Source organism: Neofelis nebulosa, chromosome 12 (genome assembly GCF_028018385.1).
Source record: "Neofelis nebulosa isolate mNeoNeb1 chromosome 12, mNeoNeb1.pri, whole genome shotgun sequence".
Taxonomy (NCBI): domain Eukaryota; kingdom Metazoa; phylum Chordata; class Mammalia; order Carnivora; family Felidae; genus Neofelis; species Neofelis nebulosa.
Window position 1 is genome coordinate 91,525,112 of NC_080793.1, and position 19,835 is coordinate 91,544,946.

At 51.0% G+C, this 19,835-nt stretch overlaps 1 protein-coding gene across 2 annotated transcripts in view; it reads right to left on the reverse strand.

Annotated features, from left to right (window-relative positions):
* The window catches only part of SYK (spleen associated tyrosine kinase), an 85,872-nt gene that overhangs the window by 19,247 nt on the left and 46,790 nt on the right, over positions 1 to 19,835 (reverse strand). The window contains exons 4-9 of one of the 2 annotated variants that reach the window (XM_058693256.1): positions 17,338 to 17,476; positions 13,532 to 13,613; positions 13,132 to 13,181; positions 11,433 to 11,501; positions 2,678 to 2,765; positions 1,215 to 1,392 (exon numbers count right to left, since the gene is read on the reverse strand). In XM_058693256.1, the coding sequence (XP_058549239.1) occupies positions 1,215 to 1,392; positions 2,678 to 2,765; positions 11,433 to 11,501; positions 13,132 to 13,181; positions 13,532 to 13,613; positions 17,338 to 17,476 (606 nt within the window). The remainder of the gene's footprint in view (positions 1 to 1,214; positions 1,393 to 2,677; positions 2,766 to 11,432; positions 11,502 to 13,131; positions 13,182 to 13,531; positions 13,614 to 17,337; positions 17,477 to 19,835) is intronic. The other variant, XM_058693257.1, reaches the window with a different exon arrangement.

The window sequence follows — 19,835 nt, forward strand, 5'->3', positions numbered from 1 at the left end:
ACACTCAACACAGGACACTACACTCAACACAGGAAGCTATACTTTACACAGGAAACAACACTCTACACAGAAAATTACACTCTATATAGAAAATGAAACAACCCTACTTGAGAGAAACCTGAGAAGTCAAGAGCCACGTAAGTGGAAAAATGGGTTATGTTTATTGATTGGAAGACTCACTATTGTGAAGACCTCATTTTGCCCTAAATTGACCTACATGGCCTCTCCTCTCCCCAAATCCTCTAGCTGAAATTACATCTCTATAGTTATGCCTATGTTAATTCGGGTATTTGATTAAGCAAGGAATGTAAGTGTCACAAACTAGTGAAGAAAATTTATGCCTTAATACAGGGTAATTTACATTCATTTCACAAATAACTGTGATATGCGTACATGTATCTTCAAATGAGCATATCAGTCGATTTTGATAAAACGATATTGAAAGCAAGAGTTTCTGTGTGTGCTTTCGCACTTGAAGATTCTTGACACTCGAATAATGTAAATCTACTTACATAAGAAAACACATTGATAAAATGGCTTCAATTTAAAATCATATCTAACAGCTAAACCTGATTATCAGTTAACACACTAATGCCAACATGCACATTCAGAGATACGGTGTGTCTGGAAAGACCATACAGACCAGTATCTTTACTGCACCGTCTCTGTGGGACGCCTTCGAAAGAGCAAGTCACGTACGGCGATTTCAGCGACCCAGCAATTCTAATTATCGTATGACATGTGCTGTTATTTGAAAATGTAGGAAAAAGCAAATAAGTCATTTCACTCATGATATTTGTAATCAGGAATTTTATGGGTAAGAGAAATAGGACACAATTTATCAAATAAGATAAAATAACTGAATACACACACACACACACACACACTATTGTTAGTTAACAGTAGTGGTATCTGGGGGGCATAAATATGATGTTCTACTTTTATCACATTTTGCTTGTTTCTACCTTCTAATTCTCTAAAAGGCACGCTCACGCCACCCTAACTAACACAGGTAATTAGTATTTGCGTAGTTCCCATACGCAATGGATGCTTGCATTGTAACTGTACCAGAAGTGAACAAGAATGGACTTGCTAACAAAGACGGATTCAGCTGTGCCGGGTTGTATTTGTGTTTGGGATGTGCATTTACAGGTGGTTCCCAGAAGGTCTGCTCGCGGGAGGACGTGCGGGGTGGTGTTGCAGCCATGACTTACTTTTTCATCTGGTAGTAGCCCTTCTTCACGGTCCCGAAGTTACCAGAGCCCAGTTCGTTGTCCTCCAGGGTCAGCAGCTTGCGGTCCAGGTAGACTTCCTTGGGCCTGATCTCCTCGGGGTCCGCATACGGGCTTTCATACACCTCGGTGTCCATGGGCAAGGCCTCTCTCTGGGCGTCTGCAGGGCGGTCCGGAAAACACAAGCTTGGGGCCGGACCCCCGGTGAAACTCCCATCATCTCCCGCCCCGGCCTCCTGCCCCTCCCCCCACCTCCCCTTTCCAGACCTTGGTCACCTCGTGCGGTTACGGCGCCAGTGAGCACAGTCTCTCCCAGTTTGTTGTGGGGGCAGTGAAAAGCCCCTCTTCCCCGCCGGGCCCGACCCCATTCTTGCACGAATGTGCATAGAGAAAGGGTCTTTCAATGCCAGGGGCAATGACGGAGGGAGGCCTTCCCACCTCATGTAAAAATTCTGACCCGCCTTCTACTGAGGGGTGAGGTCTATGTCACGCCCCCTCGGCCCCCAGTGGCTTTTGTAACTGTGTCAACGTCAACCAACAGAATATATGGGAAGGGACGTCTGTGATACACTTGGGCGAGGTTGTAAAGGACCAGAAACCATCTGCACTGTTGGCTGGAGACATGGCTCTCGAGCTTCAGACACCACACGAGGCGTCAGGCCGTCCGGACGCTTTCCACGCTGTGAGCAAGCCCAGGCCAGCCCCCGCCAGGAGACGGCCGCGGAGGCCCCTGGACGAAGCAGGGGCGAGATGCCGGCCGGCCCGCGTGCTCCAGCCTCGCCCCGGCCTCCCCCCTGCCCGGCGTGCCCAAACCCCTGACCCACAGGAGACCCTTTGACAACCGCGGCCATTTTAAGCTGCTAAGTTTGGGGCTTGTTTCTGTAGCATTGCACGGACTGACCAAGCTCACCGATAAAAACATAACCCGGAGTCACACAGAGAACCCGGAAAGGGTTCCCACTTGTGACGACCAGTCTGGCCGAGGGCTACGGGCTTCACGGAGGGTGTGGTGTGCCCTCGTGAACTGGGCCCTCCTGTGGCCTCAGGGCCCCTGCACTTCCCTCAGTGCGGCTAGAATTCCAGCCACCCAGACATCCCTTCCGTCCGGAGCAGCCCCGCGTCACCGCCCCTTCTGCTGAAGCGTGTTGGTGGTAGACAGACACACACACCCTTCCAAGGACGTGGTCCTAGAGCCGTGAACTGGCGGGGTTACCGGACGAGCCCTTCTGGAGCAGCAGCATGGAAGAACGCTTTCCGTGAGGCCGTGTCCCCGACAGGGAGGCCTCAGAGACCTCTTCATGCCCCAGAACACCATTGGTCCCAGGCAGGTGACACCCGCCACCGGCCACCGGCCAGCAGCGTCACCCACGCTGAGCCACCGCTAAGTCGGGCCGGCGCGACAGTGGTGCAGTGAATGGCCGGTGACCCACGAGTGCATTTCTCACCTCTGTCCGTGGGCCAGGGCCCGCGGTCCGGCTCGTATGGATTGAAGGTCACGGCGCTCTCTGGCCGGCTCCCTTGGGATGTGGAGGCCTGAAGCACACAGACGACAGCAGGTCACTTTCCTTCACGGGTGCTCTGTCGGACTGATCTGCACAGTTACTTGTAGTTTCAAAGAATCACATTTGAACTTACGCAGAGAAGACAAACGAAAGAATCAGGAAGAGAGACAAAAAAACCACGTGGCTTATCTCATTCTTCGGGCAGCTGTTTGGACCCCGCGAAGGCTAAGCAGAGCTCGCTCATGGGGTCCCCGCTCACAGACCCTTTTCAATCCCGTTTCTGCCTATCAAAAGATCCGCTGGATTTGTCTTCCTGGCTCAACTCTTTCTTTTCACTTTTATGTCCTATTAAAGTTATTTAAGAAGAAACACTGAGGGGCGCCTGGGTGGCTCAGTCAGTTAAGTGTCCGATTTCAGCTCGGGTCACGATCTCACCGCTCGTGAGTTCAAGCCCCGTGTCGGGCTCTGTGCTGACAGCTCAGGGCCTGGAGCTGCTTCGGATTCTGTGTCTCCCTCTCTCTCTGCCCCTCCCCAACTCAAAAATAAATAAACATTAAGAAACAAGAAACTGTGAATATCTACTAGCTGTTTCCACGCCCTCCCTGACTCCAAAGCGTCTACACAGTCCTAGTTTCTGCCTGTATCTTACCCTCCAGGGAGATCTAGCTATGTGTGGGGGAGATGCCAGAGTGGGGGCACCAACCAGCCAGTGAGCTATTGGTCCCATGGGGACGCGGCTGCCGCTGGCCAGAGCCCAGTGCTGCTAATAATGACAATAATCACAGACTCCGTGCGGGGGGGGGGGGGGGGGGAACCTGTTTTCCGAACCCAAAGGAAAGGAAATCTGCCCAGTACTCCGAGCAGGTAACGGAAAACGGTTTGCTGGCCGTTATTAATGGCAACGACTCTTATTATTATTTATTTGATGTGCGTTAATTTGCATTATGAAATAAGAGGGTGTGGGGATGATCTACTCCTTACGTCCCTATAAACTTTCCCTCCTGGAAGTCTCCATCTTGAGTCTTCCTGGCCGCCTCCACCCCCTCAACTGAAAACAAGGGTCAATTGGTCAATTTGGTTCGTGGAAAAAAAAATCACAATTCAAACTCTTTTTTTGGTTTGCTTTGGTGTGACTTGAGTAGGGGCTTACACACCCATGAACCTCATCGGCGCCCAAACACCGGCCACGAAGAAGTGAAACACTGCCAGATTTTGGAGAAATTTAAAGAAACGGAGACATCAAGCTTAATTGTACATTGCCACTTGTTTTGTGCTACACAATGCGTCCTCACCTGCCCTCCTGACACCACAGGACCCGGAACCACAAGTACGATAATAGAGTCACAAGGCACCGCGGCCACGTCTCGGCCACTTGTCTCCAAAACCTTGACCTCCCTGCTCATGCTGACTACCCAGCACCACGGGCCCACCGCTTGCAGTGGCAAAGGCCCAGGTGACCACAGGCTACGGGACGCCCGCTCTCACATGTCAACCGGTGGTCCTGGCTCCACGTTCTCCTCCGACTACCTGAGCCTTCCCGCCGCACTCACAGGAGAGGCACCACGTGTCGAGGGTGCAAACTGTGTAAGGCACAGTCGTGCATTCGCTACACCCGAGCTTCGTCTTGCCCACCACTGGTGCTCCATAAAAATGTGCCAAACACATACCAACGAATGAATGAATGAGTGAGTGAATGAGTGAGTGAATGAATGAGTGAACGAAGATAATGTCTCAAAGCTGGGAGATGTGAAGAATGAGTCAGTGTGATTTAAAAACGATTTAGGGGCGCCTGGGTGGCTCCGTCGGTTGAGCGTCCGACTTCGGCTCAGGTCATGATCTCACGGTCTGTGAGTTCGAGCCCTGCATTGGGCTCTGTGCTGATGGCTCGGGGCTTGGAGCCTGCTTCAGATTCTGTGTCTCCCTCTCCCTCTGCCCCTCCCCTGCTTGTACTCTCTCTCTCTTAAAAATAAACATTAAAAAATTAAAAAAAAAAAGCTTCTTTTAGGTTTACATTTACTAACCTTTCAACGTCTCTGATCTTGGCTGCAGGTGGGAAACTGAGATCCAAAGACAAAACTTTGACACGAGGACCCGCCGTCGTGGGCAAGGGGAGGGCACCAGCACCCCTTCTCCTGACCTTGAGACCTGCCCTGTGACCCTTAGAGCGGTATCCTGGGGCTATAACTGCTTCACCCTGAGCGAATGTTCTTCAGAGCAGTGGACTTCGCAAATTAAAGGCAGAAGGCAGTGACCCGACAAGTGAATCCCATGGGGAAGGATTGGACAGCAGAGGTGGGGGTGTGTAAGTGACAGGGACGCCAGGGCACCAAGAGCAGGTGCGGACCACCAGTGACGGCCACAGTGACATCGGGAGGGTGGTGCTCACCCCCGGTCTGCCTTGGAGTAAGGACCCGGGTTGGGGTCTCCCTTGGAAGGTCAGGCAGGCCCCCGTTTTCAGCCGAGGAGGCCGTGTGGACCACCACTCTGTTACGAGCCTTCACGGCCTGACCGAGCCCCACAGGACACTCACTAACCACATCTGCTCCCTGGCTGGGCCCCCAGGTCCTCCTCATCCTCACTGGGGGGGGGGGGGCAGGGGATGACACTCTGGAGAATGTTCTTTGGAAGAAATGGGAGATTTTCTGTCGTGTCAGTTACCAGGGCGGCAGTGACACTGTGACGAGTGTAAAGACGTGAAACGAGTTTCCTGTCTCCTGAAGTGTTCAATGGATACGCCACTTAGTAGGACAACGCTCAACACCCTCTGGGATCGAGGGTTCACAGCTGAAAAGAATTCAAAGACTTTGTACAGAATGGGCTCTGAGGCAGGATGCTAAGTTATAAAAGTATCGATGAGTATTACAACTTGACATTTTAATTTAGTGAAAAACATACTGTGGGCCTATTATATCATTTATCATTATTCTTTCTGATTTGTGTCGGTGGTTTATTCCGCCCTAATCAATATCAGCGCCCTGTCTGCATAGAGAACAAGGTGTAAACGAAATTTCGGCAGGTGCATTTTCCCCGTGTTTGCGGACGTTCCAAACAGAGCTCAGGCCCGCCGGCCACCACTAGATGGCGCTAGGTCCCTGCGTGTTCTGCGTCCCAAAGACCAACTTGCGCCTTTTCTTCAAGTTTTACGCACGAAGGTGAAAACAGGTCACTCCACAACAACAAAAATAAGACCAGATTAGGTCTGAAATTCGAATCCCCCATCTCTCACTGGCCGGGCTTGACCGCAAGCATAATATTCTCTGGGAGCCGATGTGTAGCTGGGGATTCAGAAGTGAACAGACAAGTAAACATACATTGTCCTCACAGCGCCGACAGGTAATCCAGCTTCCTGACCCGTGTGTCTGGAGCTGTGTCCTAACATCCATTTCTAGACCTTAATTTTTAGACTCCTTGACAGACATTTTGCAGTCAGGCACAGCAGTAATGAAGGTGGCCCCATATGTGTCACCGTTGCAGGGACTAAGAAGGGGCTGTAGGCCTCAGAGCCATTGCGGATGGGGCTCTGGTCTCTGGTGGCATGACGGTGGTCCCAGTGGGGAGCAGGGACCCGCGGTCGAAGGCACACTTCCTCGGCCAGGGCACGGAACGATACCGAGTCTGCTTCAAATTCACGCCAACCGACACCTGAACCTCACGATTGATCCTCTCTCACCTTCGGAGCAGAGGTCCACAATGTGGCCCTTGACAGTGATGTGGAAACACGTTTTCTCACGGGTCTGGGTCACCGATTCGGCGTTACCATGTAAGTGGGTATGACTCCACAACCCCTCTTTCCTTTCCTTCCCTCTTGCAACTCAGCCCCGGTGAACTGTGTATTTAAATATGAGCCTTAAAAATACCCCAGACACCAGTGCAGAGGTTGGCATGAAACACGGGTTTCAATGTGAAATTCTGGAACACGTTTCCACCGAGGTGAACGTCAATGCTGTGTGGTGCTTTGAGGGCACGCGCCTTGGTGACACGAGGCTGGGGTGCTGTCTTTTAAAATGCTGCTGTTCAGACTCTGCTGGTTCTCCGTTTGTGTGCTTAGCGAAACATGAGGAACATTCTGGTATCTGGTAGTGGGAGGGGCTTCGTTCATTTAAGGATTTCCAGTCTTCAAAGCAAGTGTGTGGAGGGGTGGGGAGAGGGTGAATCATACTTGCATTCGTAAATTTGACTTTGTTTCCGTGTTTAGGTATGAAGATGTTCCTAACCTCTAAGGAAAATTTTAAAATATCCCTGCTCCTAAGTTTTTATTAGGACATCTCTAATATCTGATTAACAAGCTTTTTCAAGTCAAAACACACTTTTCATTAACCACCCACATGCTAGAATTAATTCAAGTTCTGACATGTACTTTTTGTGCCTGAATCATTAAAAACAACTATGTATGTTGGTCAAATTAACAAACTCAAGAGCATCATTTGCACCTTAGCTAACCAGACGGGGTATCTGACATAATTCCCCTAAATGCTTCCTCCTGACTGCTTCACGAATAGAAAATTCCTCTTCTATTTACAAAAACATGAATACCAGCTCTCCTAACATATTTCTGAATAGCGATTAAAATACATTTAATCCATAACTTAAATCACACAATGCTTCTTTATTGATATCTTTGGCATCTAGGGAAAATCAATGGATATTTCAAAAATGTTATAAATTTAAATAGGCAATAGCCTTTTTTTTTTTGCCAGAGACGTATCTTCATAGTATTAATCAGATTAATTAGTTTCTTTTTTAAAAAGGCTTATTTATTTTTGAGAAAGAGAGGGTGGGCAGGGGAGGGGCAGAGAGAGGGAGACACAGAATCTGAAGAGGCTCCAGGCTCTGAGCTGTCAGCACAGAGCCCGACTTGGGCTCGAACTCACAAACTGTGAGATCATGACCTGAGCTGAAGTAGGACGCTCAACCATCTGAGCCACCCGGGTGCCCCAGATTAATTAGCTCCTAATCCTAATTCTAATTAGAAATTCTTTCTAATTTCCCTTTTTAAAAATATTATTAAATAAATTCAAGAGGTACAAATTTTAAAAGGCACAGCAGGGTTTACAACGAAACAGGACTCTCCTTGACAGCCCTGTCTCGTACTCCCACAGCAACTGCTTTTACTGGTGTCGTTATTACTGTATTTCTTCCAGAACATTCTATATTCTATCAGCACATATTCGTCACTTGCAACTAATGCTGTATTTGGAAACAATTCTAGATCTCAGCTGTCTCCCACAGTGTGAGTTTTATTGTAACTGGTTTCTTTCCCAATGATAGACTTTAAAATTGTTTTCAGACTTTGTCAGTTATACGGTGCTGGAGTAAACACCTTCACATATACGTGGTTGTGCATACATGTAAGAATATTACACACCTAGAGATAACATTGCAGGCAAGAAGTCACATGTGCTTTTATTTCTGGTGGATGTTATGAAACGACCTTTTTTTTCGAGGCTGTATCGCTTCCAGCAAAGTGTAGAAGGGCTTATTAGCCTCCTCCCACACCATGCCATCAAACTTTTTACTTGGGTCCATTTCACAGATGGACGTGATGGGGCACCAGAGGTTCAACTGGCATATCTCTCATTATGAAATGGAGCGGCTTCCCCTGTTTACATTTTCCTATGTTTTCCCTATAAGAGAAATACAAATATATTCGCTTTACTAATAACTGCCTACTGACATCCTCTGCCGTTAGCCTGTTAATTAAAACTTTTACTGACTTACAGAATTTCTATATATTAAAGATCTTAGCCTTACACATGTGTCATTACCAATACTTATTCCCAGTTTTTTATTTCCTTTGATGATATTATGTTCCTTATCCATGCATGTGTTTATTTTTAGGTAGTCTTACAGATATTTTAGGTAGTCTTAGTGATATATATTAATAGTTTAAGAAGAGGAGACATGTTTGGGGTGCCTGGGTGGCCCCAACTTTTGGTTAAGCGTCCAACTCTTGCTTTCAGTTCAGGTCATAGTCTCCGATTTCGTGAGTTCGAGTCCTGAGTCGGGTTCTGCACTGACCGTCGGGGTGTGCACCAGATACCAGAAACTGCTTGGCATTCTCTCTCTCTCTGTCTCTTCCCTCCTGCTCTCTCTCTCTCTCTCTCAAAATAAATTAATAAAAACTTAAAAAAAAAAGAGGAGACACATTCCTTTAGTGTAAAGATCTACTGCGTCTTTTCTAGATCTCTCCTTATTCACCATGAGTGACTAAGCTGGCTTCAGCCTGCTTGGGACAGGGATGGGGTGGGGGTGAGTTGTCTCCTCCCAGGGCTGGGCTACTGTTTCCTGGGGTGATAGCTTATTGATGTGTCAGTGTGGCTAGTCTGAGCTGTAATCTTCATTATTGAATCAAATTATCATCTTGGTACTGCTATGGAGGGATTCTGCAGATGTAATTGAAATCCCTAATTCGTTAATTTAAGATTATCATGGGTGGGCCTGGCTTAATCAGCTGAGAGTCCTTTGGGGAGAGTTGAGGCTTTGCCAAGAGAGAAAAAGAGAAAGGTGGAGGGCGGACTGACCCCCGGCTGCGGACGACAACTTTAAGCATCTCCGAAGAGTTCCGTCCTGCTCCTGAAGTTCCCTTCTTGACGGACGGTCTGCCCTACAGACACAGGACCCGCATATACAGCCCCCATAATAGCATAAGGCAAGTCCTTGTGACAAACCTATACTCGTATGTGAGTGCACGTGTGTAGAGATGTGTGTGTATGTAAATATGTATGTACGCGTGTGTGTGTCTGTTTTGTACACAAATCTCCAGCTGGTCACGCTCCCTTGGCTGAACCCTGCGTGGTGCACTTAGGAACCACGTAACAAAGATACGCAAGAACGCTGTCTGTCTACAGTGAAACCGCCCATCCCTGGGGCTGCACCTGGGTTGGGGGGCTGTGTGTTGGCACATAGGGTTGGGCCACCATACAGGGGATCATGAATAAACAAATCATGGCAACCGGCGGTGTGGCCCACGTCTACAGGGGATCCCCCATGGCAGACAGGCAGGCCCTGTGCGTGGAGGGGCCACGGAAGCCAGCGAGCAAGGGGTCTGGGCACCATGCATGCCACGCATCCTGCCCCGAGCTCTTCTACGCAGCTCTGTCGGGGGCGGCGTCCGATTACAAACTCCTGAATCTTGTGTTTGACCATCAAACCCCGGTAGCAAGGTCGCAAAGTTGAACTACATTGTAATTACAGCCTTGGAAAGCTTACAGCTTGTGATTATGAACACGCACCTTGAAGCAGAATCCGCTTTGCATCACCTCGGTTGATGGGTGCCATCTGGCCCCTTCAGCAGGAAACACTGCTGGACCCTGGGCCTGTGAGCCCCCAGGCGGAGACCTCTCCCAAGGGAAGGGGCGGATGCTGAGGCCACGCGGGCCAGCAGGCGGCAGTGGGAGAGCTGTGCTGGGGAGCATGGGGGACGCTGACCTCTTCAGGGCCACAGCCTCAATCACATGCCGGTCCTGGGACCTTCTAGTAAACGCCAAGCGGTGTGGCAAAGTGGGCACTGGACACAGAGAATGTGTCACCTTGACAACCTGGTCCCCGACTCCTAAAATGCCACCCTTAGCAAAGGCAGCCTCGAACGTAGCACCCCCCCCCCCACCCACCCAAAGCACTGCCCCCTCCTAGCTGAGTCTTCCTGCGGGCTGACCCACGCTTCCTGGGCCCTTGACATTCAGACAGCCATTCCGTTTCATTCAGCTCATCAAACGTCACGCTCAACTCCCCCCTCTGACCTGCCGTCAGCGCGACTGAGAATGCCTTCAGTAGGATGGCCCGCTTGGAACATTCCTCCTAAACGAAATCTCAGGACTTTTATGCTTTTTCGTTTCTGTAGTTTCTAGCAAGTACTGTAGCCAACTTGTATCCTGTGTTGATGCCCAACTGTATGTCTGGGAAAATGCCAATTGATGTGAACGTGGAAAGAATTAGTAATGAAAGAATTTTCTACCACCAATGATAAAAGCGCAAAAAGCAATCAATACATACTATATGTCTGTGTATCTACACACACACACACACACACACACACATATATATGGAGATGATTCATTATAAGTAAAAATCATTAAAATAATTCGGCTTCTTTCCTCCTAATCCAATCACACAGCCAAATATAAAACCCCTTCCTATGTCAACCTTACTGCCCCATAAAGAAAACAGGTATTTCTAATCCTCAAATGTCCATGTCTGTCTTCATGCACATTCTACCTCCAGTTCCGTGCTGGAAGCCGACAGCCGTCGCACTTGGTGTCCACAAAATAAACCGTCTTAGGCGCTAAACCCTGGCATTCCTCCCGGCAGCGTGTGATTTGTGCGACCGGCTCCCATTCCTGCAACACGGGATTCTGGCAACAAAGTCACGCGGCTCACTTTGAAACGATTTTCCGACACGAGGCTCCCACTTTCCCCGTTGACCCAAATGACTTTCAAGCGCACATTCAGCAGAGAGGGCACGCTCGCGGCGTGGACTTGGTGGCAGTGACCAGGACCCACAAGGAAAGCACAGGAGGCCCGGGAGGGGGCTGCCGACCGGGGCTGCACACGGCAGACAGGAGAGCAGAGCAGCGGGGCGGGGGGGAGGGGGGGGTCAGGGCAGCGCACGCGGAGGCCAGCGGGCACCGGAGCGGGGGTGCTGCGTACGGGACAGTCCTACCACTCAGTCAAGGACCGCAAGCAGGGGACGCTTTAGCACCTTTCTGTGGCCAGGCTTTGGGAAGGAGTATGATTTGATTCTTGAGATAATTCCACCCGCTGACCATGTCTAGAAACCATAACGGCAAAGAGGAATAGTAAATGTTTCAGAAAACAAACACGGGCTACCTTACATGACATACTATTTCGACTTGCTTTACAATGATCACCGCCAGCCCCCTCCACGTTCCGCTAGGAGATTCAGCACCGCAACACTGGGTCACTGGGGAGGCTTCAGGAGAAGCCCACCACGTGAGCAGAAGGATCGGGAAAAATATTTTGGTAACAGTTCCCATGGAGAGCTATAAGATCAGGGCTGTTACGTTAAATAGCTCCTGTATCATATAGATTACTGAATCACAAACTCGAGGCAAATCATTCTAAAGAATAAATCAGATGGTGCCCAATTCCGTTACATCTTGGGGTGTTGGTTCTAAGGTGTTTGTGGAAATTCCAGATTAGGACACGTAGGGCATGTATTTTTTTTTTTCCCTGTATGTGTCTCACCAGTTAATAAAAAGGTTTTCCAGAATGGCTAATGTCCTGAAGCTATTGGGTGATGCGTGGCTACATACAGGCTTGATGTTCTTTTATGAGCTCTCAGCCCTGAGCCCTCACCCATCTCAGAGGAAGCGAAATCTGTTTCATGGAACACACATGTTCCAGTAGACTCTCCAGGCCCAGGAGCCGCGTAAAGCGTAAAATAAAATGATCACTCCACAGAGGTGCTATATTTTAGATGCTGGGGCCAAAGTTCACTGGTACTTTAGCAAATTCCTAATCGCCCCATCCAGTGGCGGCTACTGGCCCCAGAGAGCCTCGCTGCTTCAACACAGACACAGCCCCTGAGCCGTCAACGGGCCTTACCCGGGGCAGAACGTTTATTCTCTGTGGATTTTGTTTTTTAAGGGTTAACAGGCAAATCGGGAGACGTGGAGCACACAACTCAGGATGGGGGAATTTTATACTTTAAAGGACACCTAAGGTGCACACCGAGGTCCCCCAAAAGGAGCAGGACCCAGTCCTGTCTTGAGTATAAACCTGTGTGTCAGCTTGGAACAGTCGGGAGGTAGGAGACTGGCAGGATTCTCTCTTTAGGGGCGTGTGCTGGGCAAGCCCACGTGGAGACATGGGGACAGGTGACATTCTCACCTCCTACTGACATGGAGGGAGAGGCCAGTACCTGCCTTCTCTAGGGGCTTCTCCTCGTCTGATGCAGCTAAGCATCCCAGCCCCTCCCCAAACCTCCTCTGCTAAGCTACTGCCAGACCAGCTCTCCTGAAAGGTCGAATCTTCTGAGAACGATGATTTAACCAAGAGAGCTGGGGGGGGGGGGGCGGGCTCAGTGAGACATCTTGCACCCCAGACTCACTACAGCGACCACGCACACGATCTCATGGATCGTGCACACGGCTCCACACAGATGGCTCGGGGCTGGGCCAGAGCGGGAGGCTACCACTCCCGAATCCACCAGGGGGCGTACTTCTGATTTAACACTGGGTGTCCCAGTCTAACCTACAAATAACCTCCGCCGGCCTGGAACTAAAAGTAGGCTGATTCTAGCTGACATCCCCCCCCCCCCCCCCCCCGGTCGCAGTTTACCAAGGTGACAAAAGCAACAGTCACCTCTACCCTTGAGTGCTAAACCTTGCACTAACATATGGCCTCTTCACCCAAGGGGCAGTTCTGGTAACACTTACTGCAGGATGTGGACCTGGGAGGGGCGCCCGGGCTCCGAAGTTGATATTTCCTGGGTGGAAAGAGCACGGTCGGTTAGGGCTAAGTCCCGGGAAACCCGCAACACGCCTCCCTGCCCCCCGCAGATCACTCAGCCTGACTGTCCAACTGTCCTGCCTGGGGCGCCATTTTTTTTCGATGTCTTCTCTTCACTCGCCTTTCTTACCCACGTAGTTAGAATCAGTCCGTTTTCTAAGGTTAAAGTTATTGGCTACATTTTGATTAATTGGACTGATCCGACATTTTTTATTGATCTGTAAAAGTAAGTCCTCATCCCACCTGAACCTGGGACAGGCCAAAAGGAACACGAGGCTGATTGCTGTCAACATCTGAGACACAGAGATTCCAACATCAGGGACTCACCTGTCTGCCCGCCAATTTTCTGACACGGAACTGTAAGAACTCTTAACAGCCCATCTGCTTTATAAGAATAATGCTCCACTAGCTGAAAAAGAAGAAAGTAAGAGCCATGCATTACGGAGGCAGGAAATGGAGAAATCCCACCTAGGGCAGCTGACTCCCCTTTCAGACCTTAAATGTGGCTCGAGGACAATAAAACGTGCTTCCTTGGGAGCTCATCCTGCTCCCTTCCCATGGCCCCTCCCCCTGGCTTCAGATTCTGGACTGAAGTCTACATGCCACCTCCCATCTGGACTTGACCTCACTCTCCCCACACCCTTGCATCCACCCATCCACCCACCCATCCATCCATCCACTCATCCATCCATCCATCTACCCACCCACCCAGCCAGCCAGCCACTCATCCATCCATCCATCCATTCATCCATCCATCCATCCACCCACCCACCCACCCACCCACCCATCCACCCATCCACCCACCCACCCATCCATCCACCCATCCAGCCAGTCAGCCACTCATCCATCCATCCATCCATCCATCCATCCACCCATCCAGCCACTCATCCATCCACCCATCCAGCCACTCATCCATCCATCCATCCATCCATCCATCCATCCATCCACCCATCCATTCATCCATCCATCCATCCACCCACCCACCCACCCACCCACCCATCCACCCACCCACCCACCCATCCATCCACCCATCCAGCCAGTCAGCCACTCATCCATCCATCCATCCATCCATCCATCCATCCACCCATCCAGCCACTCATCCATCCACCCATCCACCCACCCAGCCAGCCAGCCAGCCACTCATCCATCCATCCATCCACCCACCCATCCATCCACTCATCCACCCACCCACCCATCCATCCACCCATCCATCCACTCACCCATCCACCCATCTACCCACCCATCCATCTATTCATTCACCCATCCATCCAACCATCCATTCCATCAGCCCTCCCTCCCTTCTTTTTTCAATAGCTAGCTCCATTTATTTATTTCTCTTACATCCGTATGATGTTATAAAAACGAATTCAGCATGCTAACATTTCTTCCTTTATTCAGTCATTCATGCTAAGCCCCAAGGCAGGACCAAAGGCAAACTAAGATGAATGAGGCATATTTCCTATTCCTGAAGTGCTTCCTCTCTTGATGGAGAGACAGGTAAAGGAATCACAATATACTATTAGTCATCGGTTAATGCTGTACAAGGGCTGTGGGCAAAGGCTTTGGGGGTACCAAGTCATTCAGCCCAAAAGTTTCAGGGAGAAGATGTCAGAGCTGGGTCATCAGGACAGGGTCTTCTAGAGAATGACCTTATGTTGACAGAATGTGGCCATCCTTGGCTAACAGCTCCCAGAAAACCATGACTCATCATGTCCAATTGGCCCATTAAAAAATTAATTAATGGCAAGTAGATTTACTTGTATCTCATCAAAATTACACAATAAGAAGACAGCCTTGGTATTTCATATTTTCTCTCAAACAGACATCTCTTCAGACAACCTAGAATCTTCATATCTGGTATCTGTTCCTTCTCTGTTTATTGGTACCTTTTCCAGTTAAGGACCCTGCTCTTGAATCTCCCCTCAAAACTTACCTGCTTGGGTGAATGTTTGTATCTGTAATTTTTTTTTAAGTAGGCTCCATGCCCAAGGTGGGGCCTGAACTCACGACTGCGAGATCAAGAGTGGTATGCTCTACCGAAGGAGCCAGTCAGGCGCCCCTGAGCAAATATATTTTACCCTTCCAGGAAGCAACTCTCTTTTTGCGTCGTCTTTTATTGTAAGATCTACCTCTAAGCAGGCGTTTCAACGAGACCAGCCCTAACACGCTTCTGAAATAGACACAGAGGTTCTGTCCGCTCCATTGAATGTAACAGCGTGTCCTCGGGCTGACAGTATCGAGGTCCCTCCAGCAGTGAGGTGCCTGTCCATCTTTCTAGTGTCATTCAAATATCTTGTGTTTTCTGACACTGTACCGACCAGGGTGCCTGGACGGTGGGCTTGCACATGAGCGTTTCCCTCCCAGGCAGGGGTCAGCAAACTTCCTCTACAAGGGGCTAGACAGAGATAGTTTAGGCTTTTTTCAGGCCACTTTCCCTGTCACACAGTCCTTTCTTAAAAAAACAAACAAACACAAAAGCACTTTGAAGTATAAAAACCACTTCTTCCATAACTATACAAAAACAGTCTGAGGGCCAGATTAGGTCCTGGTTTGCTGACTCCGTCCCCAAAGTAAGCCAGTCCAGCCAAGTGTAGCAATTCCCAACTCCCAGGGAAACAGCTCTGGGCTCCTGGGCGGGGGGGGGGGGGGGGGGGGGGGGGATCCATGAACAGCGGCCTCTCACGTGGCTCTCAAGAAAAAAAAAAACACTGAAATCACACCTGTCAAAATGGAAGGCAGTGCTGAGGCTCTTTCTTAAGCCCAAGGGCTAGAAAACACACACGGGGAAAGATATTAGCTAGGGCTGGACGCTGACATGCTGGAGGAATCCACAAATATGGGTAGAATCTTGGGAAGAAACTCCAACAATTAGAGACGGTTAATGCTGGGATGAGCCAGTGTGCTGACCTTGGCACTGTGCGTGAACTCACACAAAGGAAATGGTCATCCCGGAGAAGTCCAACGGCTCTGTGGCCATGTCCTGGTCATGACACCGGGGCCCCCGAGCAGTCATGCTGGAGGACAGACCCGGGGCCCTTATGTGCACACCATCCACAATTCTTGTAGGAGGTGAGAAACGCTGGTGGGAATTAATACCCACCAGCAACGTCCCCTACTCATCTCTGAGCTGCATTGGGCACTCGTATCTGGTAGGCTGAACGCTCTCTCAAACTGGTGCTGATGAGTTAAAGCAGAGCCCGTGGTCACTAACGAGCCACACGGCAGATGATGCCGGGTTACGACCGATGTGAATAAATACCCAAACCCCCGGCATTCAGAAAAGAGGTATTTCTTTTCCAGCCACAGCATTAGGAACCAGAATACATTAGGTGGTGGTTACTGTGCTTTCAAGGAATGAGAATCCTTTCTGCCGGTTTTCAAACAGATGGATTTTGAGTGGAGCCCTTTGCTGCTATTGGCACCAGTGAGGTTTGGGGTGTGGGCACGTGGACACAACCCTCATTGCGTTCCTCACCCATGAAAGCTCCGTGTGGTGGCCACTTGGGCCAGCAGAGTCCCTGGGGTTTCTCTGCTCCTGGACCCAGGAGATTACAGGGTGCCTGGATGAAGTGATGTGTGCAGCACGGCCACGGCCATGGCCGTGGCCACGTGTCGCTGTGATGGAAATGAAAACAAGCAGTGTGTTCCCACCTCCGCCCGCTGGAAAGTGCGATGGCATCGATTCCCTGCTCCTTGGTCCCTGTGTGTCTCCCGAATTATGAGCCATATTGGGGTTTACTAGAGGTTGGGTGAAAAAGAATCCCTTTTCAAACCAGAGCTGAAAAATCCTGAATCACCCAGGGAGCGCTGCCCTTTCTGAGTCTCCTTCGTTTCCAGAGCCTCCTTCTGCAGCGAGCAAGCACCCGATGCTTTATATAGAGCGAGAAGTGCTCCCAGTCCCCAAGGCATGGCCTCCTGTTCACCTCTGAGCACAGCTCTCCGGGGTGGCCGGCGGGGGCAGGGGGGCCCTCCATGGTGCCCGGAACTTCTGGATTCCAGAGCCTCATGCACCTGACATCCCCACCCCTGGCCCAGGCTTCCAGGTACCTGAGGGTTGAAAGGAGCCCCTACCAGGACCCAGGTAGGCTTGGGCTTGAAAGGTGGGCTTTCTCCCTCGTGAGGACGGCCCATACCTGCCAGAGCGTGTCGAACTTCTTCCCGTCGGGGATGGAGAGCTTCCCCGTTTTGTCCTTATCGATGCGGTAGTGCAGTACCTTCCCCTCATGCAGCAGGCACAAGGCGTAAGACCCGTTGTCGTTCCTGTCCCGGATCCTGCAAGACAGGAGGCGGCGCGTCAAACCCACACCTGCCCCATGTGCCGCCCGCAGTGCCCGACCTGGGCTCCGGGGCTTGGCCCCCCCGCATAGAGAGGCCCGGCCGGACCCTTGGGTGGGCAGCAGGGGGAGCCCAGGTTCTGTGGGCAAGTCTCCGTCCACCTGGGGGAGCCGCCCAGGCAGGCCACCAGCACAGGGCACCCACGGCACAGGGAGAGTCTCTGCGCTGGCCTCTCTTCCCCGAGGTCTGCGTCTGGGGCACAGTCCCAGAAGCCGCAGCACCGCCGGCCGGCCCGGCCCCGGGTGCAGCGTGGACGTGCCTGGGAAGCATCTTATGTCGGAAACTTCCCGACCACAGATGGAGGGGGCGAGGGTCCCCTCTTCCCAGGGTCTTTGGGGCCCTGGCATTTTCCACAACGAGGAAACTAAGCCCCCAAAACGTTTCGCAGCGTGCCCCAGGGCACCATATTTTGGGAAGAGCTCGAGTGACTGTGCCACGCTGCGTGGGATTTCCGTGCTTTGGGAAAATTTCGGACGCCTCCTTCCGGTTGCAAGAGGTCACGCCCCCGAGACGGGCGCTGGAAACACGTGTGGTCCCCCTCTCCCGCCTGTGGACTGATCCCCAAAGGTAAGTGGACACAGACGGCCGAGCTGTGTGCCGGGTGGGGCTGGACGTTTGCTCTAAGAATACATTTCTCACCAAGTCACAGTTGGTTGTGCATGTTGGCCGGGCGGCCTCCACACCCCACTGCTCTGGGCAGCTGGTGCGGGTGCAGGGACACACCCAGACCCCCCTTCTGAAACCTTCTGCACCTTCAGAACAGCTCCTTCCTCCCAACCCAGCCACGCCGCCAGCACCCCAGGCGTGAACCTGTCTTCACAGCCCCGCGGCCGGCTAAGGCCTATTCGTTGTTGTCAAAACAAAAAACAACCACACAGAAGGGGTAAGACCTATTTTCATACAGGAGGAGAACGGAGTCTTCTTTATAAGAAGCTCTTTTATAATGTGGAATGCGGGACTGCTCATATTTTACTCCATAAGCACCCGCGGCCAACAAAAAGGGTGGTTTGGAGGGATGAAGAACTCGGTGAAATGAACCCTGAGCGTGAAAAATTGACACATGCGCATACCAAAGGAGACCGCGGGAGGACAATGTCCATGGGCTGTTCCAAAACAGCACTCTCCTTGACTTACAGCCTTTTAGATCTTTGACCTCAGGGTCCTGGAAGCAAGAAAAGGGATCCAAACTCCGGTTTTCTGAATTCGTGCCTAAATTCCAGCACTCCATCTTGCCCGATGCCCGGATTGAAATTTGCTTGTTAAAATGGAGACGGGGGATGGCAGATTGCCATGGGGGGATGGTGGGACCAGAATAATCCGGGAAACGCAGAGTAAGACCACGGTGGAAACACCCCTGGGCACCCTTCAGACTGGCCAAAGTGAGAAAGGCTGATAATACCAAGTGCTGCCTAAAAACAGGGTAGCAGGTGCCCTCCATGCTGCTGGGTGGAGTATGATTCTGATCATCTACTTTTGGGAGACAGCTTGGAACTCTCTATGGGTCTCAAACCTGTTCAGTCCTTGGGAAGCAGAAATCCACACTCCTAGGTAAAAAAAACTGATGCCCCCTGTGCCCGGAAAGTATGCGGGTGTGTTTACAGCAGCTTTATCCGTGATTGTCCCAAACCGTAAACAACCTAAATACAGGTCCACTGACTGCAGACAGAATGAGTACGTAAACTCTGGGGTATTCGCACGACGCAACATCACAGAACAATCCGACGGCCGAATGGCAATGACACAGACCACAGGGGACTCCCGGGAGCATAAAACACACGCCACGATTCCATGTGCACGGGTTCCCAAACAGGCAAGAGCAAATGGTTTGTTTAGAGGTGCACACCTAGATCCTAGGTGATAAAACCGAAGAAGAAGAAAAAAAATTGAGGGTACGTCGGACACCAGAATCCAGGAAGTGGTGTCCTCGAGCTGTGAGCGGGGCGGGCCCCCCGCCACATTGGTTTTCCTTCTCTCCCCTGGCGGTGTTTGCTTTGTGAGTATTCACGGATCTGCACCTAAACACGGCGATGCACTCACTCGTGTGTTTTCTGTTTCGTGAGAAAAACAGTATAAAGAGAGATCTGGCGCAAGGAGGAGATACGGCGGGTCTTGCTTTTGGACAAGGGATTTCTGCGAAAGCACACACCTCCTTCGGCCCCCTCCCACCCCCTATCGGCACCCCCACCCCCACCCCCAGCCCCAGGGCACAGGTCCTGAAGCAGAGTCCCTCTGTCCCGGAGCTCCAGCCAGGCAGCCTGTGGCCAGCTCACGGGGATCCCGGCAGTGACAGCCAGCC